This window comes from Coffea eugenioides, chromosome 8 (assembly GCF_003713205.1).
Source record: "Coffea eugenioides isolate CCC68of chromosome 8, Ceug_1.0, whole genome shotgun sequence".
Classification (NCBI taxonomy): domain Eukaryota; kingdom Viridiplantae; phylum Streptophyta; class Magnoliopsida; order Gentianales; family Rubiaceae; genus Coffea; species Coffea eugenioides.
The window spans coordinates 13,675,340-13,692,345 of record NC_040042.1 but is presented as its reverse complement, the minus strand read 5'-3'; the positions used below and the strand labels follow the sequence as shown (position 1 = coordinate 13,692,345).

The 17,006-nt window shown below is 33.9% G+C and overlaps 2 protein-coding genes across 2 annotated transcripts; both read left to right on the top strand.

Annotated features, from left to right (window-relative positions):
- The first annotated feature begins 944 nt into the window (after positions 1-944).
- On the top strand, positions 945-5,944 carry LOC113780943. The gene is made up of 4 exons (XM_027326732.1): positions 945-997; positions 1,230-1,459; positions 4,951-5,082; positions 5,522-5,944. The coding sequence occupies exons 2-4, from the start codon at positions 1,238-1,240 to the stop codon at positions 5,606-5,608; spliced, it is 441 nt and encodes a 146-aa protein (XP_027182533.1). The 5' UTR covers positions 945-997; positions 1,230-1,237; the 3' UTR covers positions 5,609-5,944.
- Positions 5,945-10,897: 4,953 nt separating this feature from the next.
- Positions 10,898-14,542, top strand: LOC113781544 (chitinase-like protein 2). The gene is made up of 3 exons (XM_027327501.1): positions 10,898-11,591; positions 13,152-13,311; positions 13,841-14,542. The coding sequence occupies exons 1-3, from the start codon at positions 11,201-11,203 to the stop codon at positions 14,253-14,255; spliced, it is 966 nt and encodes a 321-aa protein (XP_027183302.1). The 5' UTR covers positions 10,898-11,200; the 3' UTR covers positions 14,256-14,542.
- The last annotated feature ends 2,464 nt before the right edge of the window (positions 14,543-17,006 follow it).

Below are 17,006 nucleotides of genomic sequence, written 5' to 3'. Positions count from 1 at the left end.
TTTTCCCCAATTTTTTCCTCTTTTAATCTCATTTTCTACCTTTTCCTTTTCTTTATGTACCATTGTCTCACGCTACTAGCTATTTCCACCTTTCTGCAAGACACTTTTTTTTTCCTTTTGCAAACTTACAATATTTACTTAAGTCATTCTTTTTTATCTTTGCAATTCTTTTTTGGGTTAATGTCAAACTCTATATTAAAATAAGATATATGGTTCATATATTGCAAACCATATCCAACTAAAATTAAATTATTTAAATACATAAAAGGTAACTAAAGCCTGCAATTAATCAACTATTAATGATCACATGTAACCAATAAACATATGAAATATGATTTTTATCCATGTTATAATTAAGCTTTATTTTTATTACAATGCATGTATATGGTACTTTTACTATTTATTTATTTTTCTTTAGCAAAATGTAATTACTATTTTCTTTTAACTTTTATATGTGCTTAAGTAATTTAATTGTCAGACAAAGTGTAAGAAACATATTCTTGTTTGGACTTACATATTTTAGTGACCTATTAATAGTGCAAAATCAACAAATTACTAAACTAAAACACAATTTGAAGAATGATTTGAAAACTTAAAATTGTTCTGAGCATATAAATCATAACAGCACAAGGAAGGAACGTGCTGTTGGTTTGCAGGAAGGAAAGAACAAAGAAAAAGTAAAGGAAGAAGGAGAAAGGGAAAAAAATGGGAAAAAGGAACACACTAAGAAAAGAAAAGAAAAGAAAACCAAAGCAATTAAGATATTAATTTCTTTGTAAAGAAGGGGTTAAGATGCTAATTAAGATAGTGGGGCTAACGTTATCCCAAGATACTTATAAAGAAGGGGTCAAATGCTTATAAAAACTGGTCAAGAGGGGAAAACTCCAGTGTATAATATAGGGGCTTGTAGTGCAATTAAACCCCAAAGGTCAATTGCACGAGATAAGGCCACCCCCGGCTATTTTCCTGGCTCTTTTTCTTCTCCCTCTGACTTGCTGTAAGATTTTCATTGTTCTTTCTTCCATTTTTCTGAAGCAAAAGAAAGAAAAAAATCCCATCCTGGTTTTGCAAAGTCTTCCAAATTTCCATCTGCATTCTTTGCTACAGTGTTCCAACTGCCATTTTATTATCTAAAACCATCATTCTTCAACTTCACGTCACTGTTTTTCTGTCTTTTACGGCAGTTCATTCATGGTTTTTTTTTTTTTATTGTCTTATTGTTTCTGCAGGGGCTAAGATGATGAATTCAACATTTTTGAATTCGCCTTGCAATGCTGGACCGATCAAGTTTGACTGTGTCGGTATCTCATTCACTCCAGCTGGCTTAGCGGACTGCAGTTTCTCCTGTTTAAGGCCATCTTCATCAGTTAGACTAAGACGTCGAAGCTATAAAATCAGAGCAAGTGATGCAGAATATGAAACTGCTGTTGTGGCAGGAAACATGCCCGAGGCATCCCAGGTCTCACCCAAATTTTGTATTTTATCCCTTTTCTTTTACTTTTTCCCAGAAGGGTTTTAAACTATAATGTGCTGCATGAATTGTTCTTATGAATGCTTGGTCATTGCTGTTTCAATGTTCTGTTGAATTTCTGAATTTTTCTACTCTTATATTATGGCAAGAGACTTGATATTAGCAGCTACATCTCCACTTAAGTTGTAAACTTGTAACTGCAATAAATAGAAAAGGGAAGTGCCATTAACAATTACAGCAGTGTGTGTCAATATCAGCTCCCTTTAGATTAATTTGCTAGAAATTGATGCCATGTAGAAAGTTGAATTGAATAGAATTGAGTTGGGATGAATAAGTATTTGGTAAAATTATGCGAGGATGATGTTGCCTGATGAAAGTGGTAGCTGAGGAGGAGAAATGTTGAGATTAGTATGATGAATCGAGGTTTCTGATACAAGATGGATTGAGAAGGTTTGTTTAATTATTTTAAACACAAATATAAATAACTAGTAATGGGCGATTAATCACGTCCCAGGGATTTTTTGTAAATTATAGGTGAAAAGGATGGAATTTTCTCTTTTGAAAATGAAAATTAGTAAATTACTGTTAATGGAGCAATGTGATGAAAATGAATCTGGTTTGCCTTTTCCAAGAGAAAATTCTACACCAGGTGAATTTGGAGCGATTGCGTTGAAATTGCTTTGGATTACTAGTTTCTGCCTCCAAACAAGGCAACAGGTAAAGGAGGACTAGCAGTGGAATTTAGAAAATGGTTCTAATAACGGTATAGAGTGGAAAAACTTTAATTTACCACAAATACCAAATCATTTTCAGCATCTAGTTCATTTTGCAAATCTTTTCTGCTTGGGATGGAAAAGTAAGAGATGTGATGCTGTTTTTCTAAGGGCAACCTCATGCTATCTAAACTTTTTGGACAATGGTTTAAGGGAAAGAAACAACTCTATTTCTCAATAGTTGGGAGTTACAAAATGCAAATTATGCACCTTAATTGAATTAAAAATGCAGTTTGTGAGCTTCTGTCAATCATCAGAGAACAAACTATTAACTAATTAACCAACTAAAGAGATATATGGCAACTGACAACGGCAAAATATTATGCGATTCACGTAGGGATTGAGGAAATCGTTTAACAAGAAGTAAGCTGTGTTTCAGAACTTACAGACTAATTAGTGACTCTTGATGAATATCAAGGTTGTCCACTTTGAATCTAGTCTGTCCAGTTCCCCGTAGTAGGGACTGAAACCACTTCTAGTAGTGCTTCTTTTTGAGTTTTAGCATAATCTGTAGGAAAATGCTTTCAGCGTTAAGTTCTTTTAATTGAAAAGCTAGCTTTTAGTATATGACTGGCAATATCCCCATAATAGACTAACTATCAAGGAAATTCAAATCTGTAGGAAAATGCTTTCAGCGTTAAGTTCTTTTAATTGAAAAGCTAGCTTTTAGTATATGACTGGCAATATCCCCATAATAGACTAACTATCAAGGAAATTCAAATTAAAAAGCAGATAAACATAATTCTTGTCCAATTCACCAAATTAAGTATACCATATTGAGGAGCAAAGTCACTTGAGATCATCAGTGGAAGGCCCGTAGTCCATTATGAACTAATTGTGAAATTTCCTTTGAACTTGATTATATCTTAAGGCTGTGAGATATTGCATTACTGTGCATCCTTTCAGCTGAAGGGTTTTCCTGGTCTTCTTACAACTAGTTTCTGTACAAGGGAGAGATGAAAAGATGTATAATCCCCAGCAAGGTCCCCATTTTGTTGTCTTAACTACAATGCAAGCGAGATCTACGAGGGGCTTGAAGTATAGCTTGACAAATTTTTAATCCTTGATCCATTCTTCATCCTTCATACTTGTATACCTAATTACCATGGATGTCCTTTAAGTGCTGTGGTTATCCTACAGCTGATCCAAGTAGTCTCAAAGTAGAAGATGAGAGCAGTGGATAAAAAATGGCTCAGTAACTATACCTGAGAGCAAATGGACTATGATTAATGTGACTTATTGTTTTGAACAAGGCTCTTTCATTCATTCATTTTGAGGATAATATTTGGGTTTGTAGGTAATAGAATGCCAGATTTCAACATTGTATGCTCAAAACTTTCTGATGTAAGCATGAAATTTTCCCGAATATTAACCTAGACTACAACCTACCAGGGGAACTAGAGGATATTGAATTAGAGTACTCAATACAAATTTGTAACTTGAGTTATAGCTTCAGTATAAGACAAAAATCTATAATAAATTTAGAAGGATAAGCAGATTTTCAGAGATTATGAACCCTCTTCAGTCTAACATTTTCAATTATTTATTTATTTGGTTTGTGAAAGGGGAAGGGGCAGGAAGAAACTTTTATTAGGTGGTAACCTAAATCAATAAAAAAGAAGTTTACGGCTGTAATGTCATTCTTTAGTTCAGGTTCATTGGTCCACTTCTGTGTCATTGTGCCTTTTTCTGCTTCAAGCCAACCTGGTAACTGCCTGAACTTGGATTTCTTGTTTATTCTGCTTTAGGGTTTTCGCAGAAATAAAGATGCTTTTAGACTTTTAGAAAGTTTAGCAAGGTGAAGCAGAAGCTTTACTAACCTTACAGCCCTAAAGTTCAAATTTAGTTCCATTAGTGAAGTATATTGAATCCAGCATGTCACTTCAAAGAATTGGGAGACAGAAAATTAAGCTGGTTAATACTTTTTCAACTAGTGTATTAATACCTGCTGCTGAGCTTCCTTGATCTAATTTAGAAATGTAAAAGGAGATTTCAAGTGTAGAAAAGGTGATTACTTTGGCTAAAGTAACATGCAAAATGGCATGGAATTGAATGAACATGATGTAGGCTTCTGCAAGGGGAAAGAGGTGAGGAGACTTCCTGGTGGTTTCCCACAGGGTAGGCAGTAGCGAGGAACAAAAATGTCCTCGAGACCTTTTCTCTTGGCAAGTAAAGTTTTCATACTAATAGGTAAGCTAAGGTTTTAAAAGCATATAGTTTAATATGTATACATGCAACCAATTTTTTGTGGGACGTCAAACTATTTCCAAAAAATCCACTGTCATTCAGTGGGGTACGAGCCAAATCAACCATCTAAGATATCATTCTATATGTGCACCTCTTTTCTTAATATTTTGTCCTTTTGAAAGCTAAACTGTTGAGCAACATGTTGAGTTTGTATTCCTTGTAATGAGGAACATGAGTAAAGAACAGTCTAAGATGTTCTATCCTGGCTGTATCTCTTTCTCTACACACAAAGATTCTTGGCCACAAAACCAGCTACTATGTAAAGTAAATATTAGCTGCATTCACATGATGGTGTGGACATTTGAAAGGAGATACTTTTTAAGCAGACTTCTTGCTTCTTTGAGGATCTGAACTGGTTGTGTTTTTTCCCATCCTTTAACTTAATGATACTGTAAATTTCAGTTTTGCTGCATTTTTCAGCTACAACTTAACTCTTTACTTGTTTCATTTATCTAATAGGATGAGAGGGGAATTATGTGTGAACCTTGCGGGGGCAGAGGATGGTTAGTTTGTGATTTCTGTAAAGGACAGAAGACTAATGTCAAAGCGGAAAATAGGAGGATATATCGGCGATGTCCATCTTGTAGAGCTGTGAGTGCTTCCATTCCCAATATCTCGTTTCTTGCACCTTAATTTTTCTGCTTCAGAAGAAAACAAAGTTAATTAGGTCATGAACTTAAAGATAATAATACAATGGCATCAAATTTGATAGTGGGAAGTAGATTTACTTCTGCAATCATTTGAGTCAAAGGTTTCGAGTATTAATTTTGTACATGTCAGTTCTTAGTATTCAAGTTCATAGATTGTTATTTTGACAAAAAAAAAAAAAGTTCATAGATTGTTATAGGTCCCTTAACTTTGCATGCAGCCATTGCATCAATAAAGCTGTGGAAGTTCTGTGTTGAGGGGTTATTGTTCAGTTGACGGTCGAACCTTTTTTCCTCTCATTGAGGTTCAAATTCACAGGTTCAAGCAGATTCAAATTCATGATACTCTGATTATCTGCTGAGTATATTTACATTTTTCACAGGTTGGATACATCCTCTGTTCGAAATGCAAAGTTTTCAAGTGTGTCACATTTCCAGATGCTAGTGATGGTGTGGATCTAGTTCTGTGACCCTAAAGTTCATTCCAATTTGCTGGTGCCATTTGGCATACTTTTCCAGTTAGATTCATTTAGAGTCATATTCAAGAACCACAGATTCCACTTTAATTCTCTTTTACCACCTCACTTCAGAAATTTTTGGCTACCTCTATTTCTAGTCCTTTATAAGTGGTTTGAGGGATTTTTGGGTGGGATATTATGTATATTGGTAGCAATGTCTTGTTAAAACATATTGCAACTATTGTATAGTCTTTGGGTTCTCTGCAGTTGTGCAGATAAGCCATGATAGACTCCTGATCTCCTGACTACATTAGTTTTACAAGTAATTAGCATTTGGTCTTTTTGATAGATGGCTTGCTCTCAAAAAGAAACACAACTCTCTCTAGTTTGCCTGATATTTATCTGTTTACTGCACTTATCTTCTATGGTAATGAATTCATGATTTATGAGAAGTATTGTATCATTAGAAGAAAATTTTGAAGTTAATTTATTTACTTACTAGTTTGAAATAAACATGATCTGTGGCCAATTGCAAAAAGATTGCCATAAAGAGAAAGAAGAGTAAAGAAAACTTCAAAACTGGTATATGTATGTACAACTGTCACTTGGGCCTTTTGGACCAAATAGGAAACCCCAATTCCCCGGGTCCAGTCACCGATTCATCTACCAAGTTTGTCATCTTATACCTTCGGGCTGGGGTTGATGGGGCTGAACTCAAGTTTTTTATGTTTGTCATGCTTTTAAAGGACAACTTACTCATAGTAAAATAATACAACTAATTAGAACAAAAGTTTAAGCTTTGTTTATTTTGAAGGAATAGGAGGAGAAGGAAAAGAAAGGAGAGGAAATGGAGAGATAAGATTTTTTAATGTTGGATTGTTCTTTGAGAGGGGAAAAAAAATAGAGAAGGAAAGGAGGAATAAAATTTAGTTATTTTTCATTCGGTTTGTCTAACGGGTGCCCACATGGCACTCATTAAGATATATTTCAGGTGTTAGATGTTTAGAAATATAAGATTAATTAAGAAAAGTATATAAATTCAAGGGAATTAATTAGAAAAAATGTATAAATGCAAGAGAAAATAATAATTGCTAGTGTGCATATATACATGGTAGGTTAGGTGGAATGTAGGTGTGTTAACGTGTGCCCATAGGATATTCGTTAGAAAAATTCTTCATTCCATCTAAAAGTGGGTAGAAATGGAGGGAAAGAATACTTAAATTAATGAAATTTTTAAAATTTTCTAATACATCTATTTTTTTAAAATTTAGACTTTTCAATTATGGATAAAAACTTAACTAACACTTAATATTTTCCCTTCCTTCCCTAATCCAAACAACAATAGAGAGTGTGTTTGGAGAAACTTTTTTGTGATTCATTTGTAATAAAAAAAGATGGTTGAGAAGATGAAAAAAAAAAAGTGGATTGAAAAATATAGGGAAAATTGTTCAAAATGTTCCTCACATTTCGCCAAATGAATTTTTTTGTCCTTCACCTTTAAAATAGTAACTTTATGTTAAAATTAAGTCGGTAAAATTTAGTTCCAACCTAAAATTTTATCTTTCGTACATAAAAATGACTACATATGGATTACATAGTGATTTCAAATTAAAAAGTTATCTGACTTAAATTGGGACAAATTTTACTAACTTGAATTCGTAAGGGACGTAAAATGAATATTTTAAATGTAAAGAAAGAAAAAAATTATTTGACAAAATGTAAGAGACATTTTGAACAATATTTCCAAAAATATATTTCTAGTGCAATCAAATAAGCATTCATCTCAAATAAACACTCATCTCAATTCTCAAAAGGAAATGATTTGAGAATCAGGGGAAAAAAAACTTCATGTTCACCTTACAAAAATAAATAAATAAATAAATATTTGCAAATAAACACTCATCCCAAAAGGAATGATTTGAGAATCAGGGGAAGAAAAAAAAACTTCATGTTCACCTTACAAAATAGGGATAATTTCAAAAACCTCCACTGAGGTTTCTGACATTTTCACTGGCCTCCCTTGAGGTTTTAAAAATTACACTAATCTCCCTTGAATTTAAAGTTTTGGTAACAAATCAGTCCAATTCAGAAAAAGTACTATTAAAAAGTATTTTGAGGAGTGAGATGATAATTTTCTTCCATATATGCCCTTTTCTAATTGTCCTCAAGTTGTATTAGTAAAGAATAAAATAATTAATATAAGTCAAGGGATATACGTAAAATTTGGAAAGATGTAGCAACAATAGTCTCTGCACATAGCTAGTGCAAATTGTAATGGCCATAACTTTTTGTCATTGGCAACTACATATAAAAGACACAACTAACTCTATAATGCTATTAAATTATTAGTATAAGCATCCAAATTTGGGTAAAAAAATAATCTTTTTATTTTAGTTGACGAGGTAAAAGTAAAAGTATTGGTGCAAAAAAAAAAAGTCTTAGTCAACAAATCAACAACAAAAGGCATGAATAGTTTTGTCTTAACACAAGATTCAACAAAATAAGTCAATCAGAAAATTCTTTTATTTTTCTTGCTCATAAGATCTATCTGTGCAGATTATATAAGGTTGTCTGTCCTGCCCATTGTCAAGTGATATTAATCACTAAAATAGCACCATCTTATAAGGATGGGATAATTTCATAAACATCCCCTGAGATTTCTAACAATTTCACCAGCCTCTCTTGAGGTTTGCAAAATTACATAAACCTTCCCTGAACTTAATGTTTTAGTAACAAAATTAGTCCAAATCAGAAAAAGTGACATTAAAAAGGTATTTTAAGAAGAGAGATGAAACTTTTATCCCATAACTACCCCTTATACATGTATATAAGTTGTATTAGTAAAAAAATAAAAATAATTAAAAATTAGAAACAATTAACACACACGCATTTCATTACTTATAAAGTTCATATTCAATACATTAGATAATACAAATAAGTAATAAAACTACACTAATGATCATAAGATTCAGTAAAATAGACCAATCATTGCTCTTAACATTAGTTTGCTATGATTCTTGTGATTTTGAACATAAAAATTTTTTGACTTTTGCTTTTCTTTTCCCTTCTTTCTCCTTTACTTCCACAAAATTACTTTACAACTATTATAATTTTAAGAGTTTCAAAGAAAAATTTCTCATGAACAATCTTCTTTTGCCATGTGTTTTTTCTTTTACTAAAGTTCTTCCTCTCATATTGTGTACAACTGGTTTCTGATCGTTATCAAGTTTTATCAATCATAAAATAGTGCCATTTTGTATATCAATTGGTCTTATTTTATAATTGCAAGTCACCGTTCATCATCAAAGATATTCTCAATAGTTATTTTCGTTAATTAGTTATTAATAGTTAATTAGTACTCTAATTACTCAATTGTTATACATTACTTTCTATAAGACATAATGTCCTAGGGTATATGAGTAATTTCTCCCCATATGGTGTAAGTAATTGGGCCCACAATTCTACCAAAAGAGGTAAGTGTAATTTTATAAATATTAGGGGAGGCTAGTGAAATTATCAAAAACCTCAGAAAGAGGTTTCTGAAATTATCCCTCTTAGGACAGCAATTGATGCCCTTTTTTTATTGTAATTATCGTTGCTAATTTGAGATGAAATAATCATTTTTTGGTTTAATTAGTTTATCTTATTTATTTAGTGCCCTAACCTTTTTTTTGTCAAATATCTATTTGTAATAATGCATAATGTCTTAGGGCAAAGCAGTACTTTCACTATATCTTAGATAAGTAACAGGTGGGTAACTTTAGAAACCTCCCTTGAGGTTTTTGACAATTTTATTCAGCTCCCCTAAGGTTTCAATAATTACATAGACCTCCCTTGGTCTAATCAAATGACTAAAATATCCTCCACTTAATAGTTAATTCATAAAGGGACATTTAAAATCGAAAATAATCCTTATATTCTACTTGTCATTTCCTAATCTCAAAAAACAATCTCCATCAATTTCTAATTTTCATCTCTTCCTCCCTCCCCCTTTCATATTATTCTCTCTTTTTCTCCTACGATCGCTTCTCCCTCTCACCAAATATCGCGCTCCATTATTACCAACCACACCACTATCAATTTTTTACCATCTCTAAAATTTATTTGTATTTTTTTATCTTCCTGTCTCTTTATTATTATATAAATTTTAGACCCTTTCTTTTTTTTTTTCCCAACAGTTTTACTCTTTACAAATGTTAGCCAATTGAAGTTACCAAATTAGCAAGGTGCAAACTATGGATTTTATTGTCAAACTAGGGAAAGATGAAAAAGGTGACAGTGATATAGGGAAAAAAATGAAATTGAAAGTTGGAACATAAAGAAGTGACTACTATGTTTGTTAAGCAAAAAAGTTCAGCAATTACTCATTGGTTCTCTCTTTTATTTATTTATTAATTGTGATTTTACTATAAATGTAGAATTTTGTCTCTATATCTAAGAGTGCTAGAGCAATGATGAATTATGTTCTTAGGGACATGGGGCATTTTTTAGTTGGATTAATCTTTTATACATTGACAGTATATATTATCACCATTGGATGCATGACAACTTATCTGAATTTAAATTTAAAATCCAAATTTTACTCACGTGTCATGCATCCAACCGTGATAGTGTATACACTATCAGTGTATATAAAATTTACTCTTCTTGGTTTAGTATTGGTAGTGGTGGTAGTAATTGCATAAAGCAAGAATTAGCAAGTAATGAATTTTGAGATGAGTTGGAGCGACTGGATTTTGTTTGTTTTAGTAAGTATGACACGTACATGAAATTAAAGATTAAAACCTTATTTTGTTGTGTCTTGTTCTCTGAAGAAGGGTATTTTAGGATATTTAAGAAAAATTATAGGCTATTGGATCTATATTGTTATGTAAATCTTAAAAGCGAGGGAGGTAAGTATAATTTTTGAAACTTGAGAGAAGATCTCTGTAATTGTTGAAAATCTCAAGGAAGGTTTATGAAATTATCCCAAGTAATGGATCCAAATTTCTAAGAAGGAAAGTTAGTGTAATTTTTAAATCCTTAGGAAAGGTCGTAAAAGTGTTAGAAACGTCGGGAAGGTTTTTGAAATTATCCCTAGAAAATAAATACAAATGTACCTAGTAGCGTAGTAGCAGTGTAAGACTCCAAAACGTAAATGAACATTCTTAGCTCATCTTAAACGAGTTCAAGACTTTCATTTGTCGGCACAACTCTGACTCCGGATTCCCATATCCGGATCCATAAAACCAAAAAAAAAACAAACCCCCAGTCTGAAGAGTCCTCAGGACTCAGGAGCTGTCGGTGGAATTACTGAATTAGTTAGTGGGTCACTCCCTCACCATCTCCCCTTTGCTTGATTCCAAATCCAGCCTGGTACACGTTCACCATCCACCCTCCATTCCCCAACCCAAACCCCATCTCGACCGTCCATCTCTCCATCCCCAGAAAACGACACCGCATCTAACCACCGCTTTCCTTACCTTGCATCACACTCTCTATAGTCCAAGGCCCCTTTCCAACATCATTCCAGCTCTTCTTTCCCTTTCATTTCTTCAATTTTATAGCTCCAAAAATCCCAGCAGAAAAAACCGACCGTTTTAATCCCTGCTGCATTGTAAAGAAATGTTGAATTTCAAGATGTTTTTGCCGGTTATTTGTCTAATTTTGATTCTTTCACCGGCGATTTCCTACGCCGACGAGTCGGCGGTGCCGTCGAAAGTGGTGAAGGTTGTGAAGGGGAAGAAGTACTGTACAAAGGGGTGGGAATGTTCGACCCCATCTGTTTACTGTTGTAATCTGACGATCTCGGACTATTTTCAGACTTACCAGTTTGAGAATCTGTTCTCCAAGAGGAATTCGCCGGTGGCTCATGCCGTTGGGTTTTGGGATTACGAATCTTTCATTCACGCAGCTGCTCTTTTCCAGCCTTTGGGATTTGGTACCACTGGAAACAAGACTGCCCAGATGTTGGAGCTTTCCGCATTTCTTGGTCATGTCGGTGCCAAAACTTCTTGTAAGTTCCTCTCCTTTTTTTTGATGGATTTAAAGTTTTGTTTGTTTTTATATATATGCATAAGAATTTACCATCCATTTTACCTTTTTTTTTTGGTTGTCGGTTTCGAAGGGGTTAATTCAAAAATGGATGGCTAGTACTTAATATCAAATATAGTATCATGTTTGAAAAGGTAAGGAGATGATATGGAATTATAGCGTGTTTTCCCTAATTTAGTTGAGTTGCGTTTGGTTCTTCATGAGATTTGGAAATGGAAATTTGTTGTGTTTTTTAGAAACTCTATTCTTAATTTAGAGAATATGACTCCATCTTTCATTTCATTGATTCCATTTCTTTCAAAGAACAATACACGAGCTTGTAGGGATGCTGTCTAGGTTGGACATGTTTGTCGGTGGATGTAGATTTGTGGCTAGAATTATTGGTTTTAAGAGACTTAGTGTATCGTGTGGAATTACTCAGATTCTTACTGATCTTGGAATGCGTATTACCTAGATTGAGTGTATGGATAGAAGTTCTTTCTTTTTTGGGGCCAGAATTGAGATCTGACATGATAGTTTGTGATTTAGTGCTGTTTTGAACTGATTTATTTGGATCTAAAAGTTTCATTATAGGAGGTTTATATCTGTTGTTTTCTTTGCATATAAGCAAAAGATGGATGTGATGGTACAATCACTGTAGTTTTCTTTTCGCTGTGAACATTCTTTTGAACGAGTTCTAGTCAAAATAAAAAAGAATCTCAGATTAGTTTAGTCATTTCTTATTCAGGTACATTTAAGACTCGTAAAGTAGCATGAAAACAGAGTATGCAAGTGTTACCATATTTTGTGTATGTGATGCAAATTATTTTCAGCATTGTTACTGAGCACAAGAAAATTTTTTAATTCTTGATTTTCATTCTCCTATATATGTAATGTGTCGTGACTTTCAAGGAAATATATTTCTTTTAGAATTGTAAGATTTAGTGCTGAAATCCCCCCCCCCCCTTTTTTTTCTCTTTCTTTCCATCCCCATTTCTTAAATCCCATCCTCTCCCTTGCTAAAAAGGAAAAAAAAATTAAAAAAGGAAGTGCAAAATTTAGTTAGCATTGCCCATTTTTTAACACTTTCATTGCTCGCCTATTCTTAGCATTGCCCATTCTTAGCTCGCCTATTCTTGCATTTAATGCTCCTATATCTCACCTTCTTTGCAAGTACTATGTGTGTATATATGATTAGTATCTCTATCTATAATACTATTATAACTAAGTCCTACTGTTATGTGGATATTTTTTTTACCATCCCTACTGTTTGCTAGTATCTGTGAAGACAGACTTAGAAAATGAGTAACAATGAATAAAGTTGGAAGTGTGGTGAAACAAATAAATCCTTAGGCAAATTTGTCTATCTAAACTTATGAGATAAATTTCTCCAATCAGCATCCAACTAAATGGTGCCTTGAAGCTGAAATTGAGATTTGAGGAAGTTGCTCACGAGGGAGAAATTTTCTTTGATTTTTGGTTGCATTGACTTCATTTTCTTGCTTAAGTCCATTTAAAGTTGATGCTTCTGATAATGGTGCAGGTGGTTATGGGGTAGCCACAGGGGGGCCCTTGGCTTGGGGTCTATGCTACAACAAGGAAATGAGTCCTAGCTCAATATACTGTGATGATTACTTCAAGTTAACCTATCCATGTGCTCCTGGAGTTAGTTACCATGGTCGTGGTGCACTACCTCTTTATTGGTATGTGGTGGTGTTCTTTCTTCCCTTACTTGATTGTTACTTTTTACAGGCTAAGTGAGGTCTTTGACATGATCAGAGAGAGAGACAGTGAGAGGGAAGAAAAAAGCAGTACCAGTGATTTAGATATGCTATTTATGCCTCGAAATTTCAGTTGGATGTGGAACTAAATGCCATTTGCTTTCTGCAAGCTTTGTTGATTGTTTTATGGAAATAGTCCTTAATTATCATCTGCCATAATTTAGTTCACTGATTCCTACTGAATCAAGCTTTCTTAACAAAGACTACACAAAGTTAATTTGTTTTCCATTCTAACTGTCCCTGTTTCTTAGAATTGTAAAGTCTGTAATGCTCGCATGATGATTATAGATATTGAAGGGCTCCATGCTTAGAATTTTTTTTTTGTGCGGGTTTGTTTTTTGGTCGGGCCGCCCGGGGGGGGGGGGGGGTTTGGTAGTTTAACTCTGTTACATTTTAGTAATTGCTTCAGTCATGCATATTTTTCTGACTGCATCCGTGTATGTTGTCTTAGGAACTACAACTACGGGCCTGTTGGTGAAGGCCTCAAGCAAGATCTTTTGAACCATCCTGAATACCTTGAACAAAACGCGACTCTGGCTTTCCAGGCTGCAATATATCAATGGATGAAACCCCAGAAAAAGGGACTACCTTCTGCTCATGATGCATTTGTTGGCAACTGGAAGCCCAACAAAAATGATACTGAAGCAAAACGAGTTCCTGGTTTTGGGACAACCATGAACCTCCTCTATGGAGATTCTGTTTGTGGTCAAGGTGATATTGACAGTATGAATATCATTATCTCCCATTATCTAAACTACCTTGACCTTTTGGGAATTGGGCGAGAAGAGGCAGGGCCTAATGAAGTACTCAGCTGTGCTGAACAGAAAGTGTTCAATCCTTCCTATACCCCCTCAACTTCTTCTTGAAATGTAATGAATCTTAGCAGCCAGTGTCATTTTGTGGACCAAATTATCTCTGGCAAAGAACCATATAATAAAAAGAACAATTATGATTTGCCTTGATTGTGTGAAGATCAGTTAGTTGGAAACACAGCATGTTAAAAGCTGTTTGATGTGTTCTTTATATAGACTTTTGGCATAATTTTTGTCCTGTAATATTTGTTAGTATAAGAGATTTGTTGAATTCATGTACTGTATCATGTATACTGTAATATAATCATGAAAGTTTGTGAAAGTTGTGAAAGTTTCAGTTATTTTCCGTCTCTAGCTTTGCCTGTTGTGCAGAAATATGATGTACCTAGGAAAGAGCTCTGCAATTAGTTTTGATAGGAATTTCCCATTATTAATTTTTTCCCTACTATTTGTCAATTCTGCAATGCAGAAAATCAATCACCACTCATAATATAAGCACTTATCATTATGTAATATCAATACTATCCTTGTTGAGTACCGAAGTTTACCCTAATTTTAACCCCTATTCTTAGCTCTCGTTATATCCCATCCATTTCCAACTCCTTGAACCGATGGGAGTATTTCTTGGGGACGTCAAAATCGCCTTTCTGAACAGCAGCTCCCAAGGGTGAAATTTTTGTGGACTTAACAGCCGTAGTCCTACTTCCTCTTGCCAACCCGGGGCAGCTCTCGTCGTTCAGGATTTGTCTAGCGCGTTATACCTCTCTGTGTGGTTAACAAGTTATTGTATGGATGGAATTTATCCAGTGTGTACTCTTGGGTAGCGGCTACGAATTTCCTTGTCAACCAAAAAACAAAATAAATAACGGTCACCTCTATCCGTTGCATTTGGCAGAAATCGAATTATCTTCGTCAATGACATAGTTATTCCTTACATATGGAGCAAAGGCAGATGTTAGAACCAAAGATGGTTTCCTGCCGCTTGAGTTGGCTCTTGAGTCCTTAGCAGAAGCGTTTCTTGGAATATTCATGAAGAATCAATTTATACTCTGCTGTTTGATATTTGTGGACTTAGATTGCATGCTTGGAGTGTTAAAGCTTGTTCGTAGGCTTGTAAACTGTTCATCTGCCGCTGAGTTTTCTGATTTCATAAGCCGTTAAGGAATGAAAGGGGAAGACAATTGAGTTGGCCACTTTGCTTGTTATAGCGCCTAAAAAGTCTCTTTGGATTGAGAATGTGCACGTACCCTCTGATTCGGCTGCTAACCTCTTCAAGAAGACGATATGACATTATGTTCTTGATCATATTTTATCACTTGCAAATGAGGAGCAATTATTAGGGCTTCGAATCCTCTTGCAAATGACCAGATCATGTATGATCAACAAGACTCTTTTTTGTTAAAAGGAAAATAAAAAAAAATTTTTGAGTTATCTGTTTTAATTGATTTTGAATAAACTTATAAACCGATTATTATCGGTTTATTTAAATTTGGGTTAATAAAATGCTAGAGACACGTGGTGGCTATACAAATAAGGGACAGTGGGAAGAGACTACTTTGGGGACAGGGGATTCGAAGCCAATTATTAGGGGGCAGAGGACCTGGCCGGCTAAGCACAATTATAGTAAGAAACTGCTGCAGACTACAATGTTATTGGCTTGTTGCTTGAAATTTTTCCCAGGATAGGGGCTGATGATACTTTCATTGTCAAGGCTGTGGTGCAATTGCTTCTTCTTGCAATATTATTTTAAGAATTAGCTTTTTATATACCATCAGTGATTTTTTTACGCTAGAAGTTTGAATGTTTTTAGAGTATATTATATGTGCATGAGTTGAATTTTAAATTTAAATTTATACTATATGACATAATCTAAATGTGTTAATCTAATTATACCCTCATGATATATAAAAAGGTTATCCCTGTTTTAAACCAACAATAATTCTGTAGAATGGTATATTGGCTTGTACCAACCCATTGTTTTGGAAGAAGCACGTGAGCAATAAATTTTACAGTGAACACTTGTCCGGCGGCAGGATGCTGGCCCCCCAGGAGCCAGGAGACGTTCAATGACACCCTCACACCCAGCTCCCGGTTGCCTTGCTATTACAGCTAAAAGAGACGTAGAAGGAGTTGCTCCCGACATACAAGTATCCTGTGTTTTTGTTTAATGAATTGTTATCGTTGGGATAGCTTCAGGAACCTCCCTTGAGGATTTTAACAATTTTATTTAGCTCTCTCGAGATTTTTTAAATTACGCATATTTTACTTGTTATTTAAAATGATAATATTACTTTTAAATATTTTAATAAAATTCTCTTGTTTGATATTCTTATATTTAGAATGACTTTTAAAATTATTTTTTCATTCTTTTTCCTTCTCATTCCTTTTTATTTTAATTTTTTGACCAATAAAACTGTAGAACTTTTACTATTATCTCTAATTTCTATTATAATCAAATGTCGAACTAGTGATTTTTTGATGAGTTGACTTTATATGTAATCCAATGTTTTTTTTTTTTTTTGCTAATCTTTGTTTTCTATTTTTTGGTATTAAAATTAACAATAAATCAAAAAGAAATGACCCAAAATCACTACTAAATTTTGATAATCCCACTATTCGAAAAATTCATAAACTCTAAATCAATTATTTTAAAATTTTCTTTTCTATCTTATAAATCTAGATCTATAATAAAATACCTTCAAAAGTATCCTATCATAGTGATAAAATTATTATTATTATAATTGTTTATCAAATAGTAGGTATGAACATGAAAAATTCGACACTTTTTTCTTATATTTACACTGG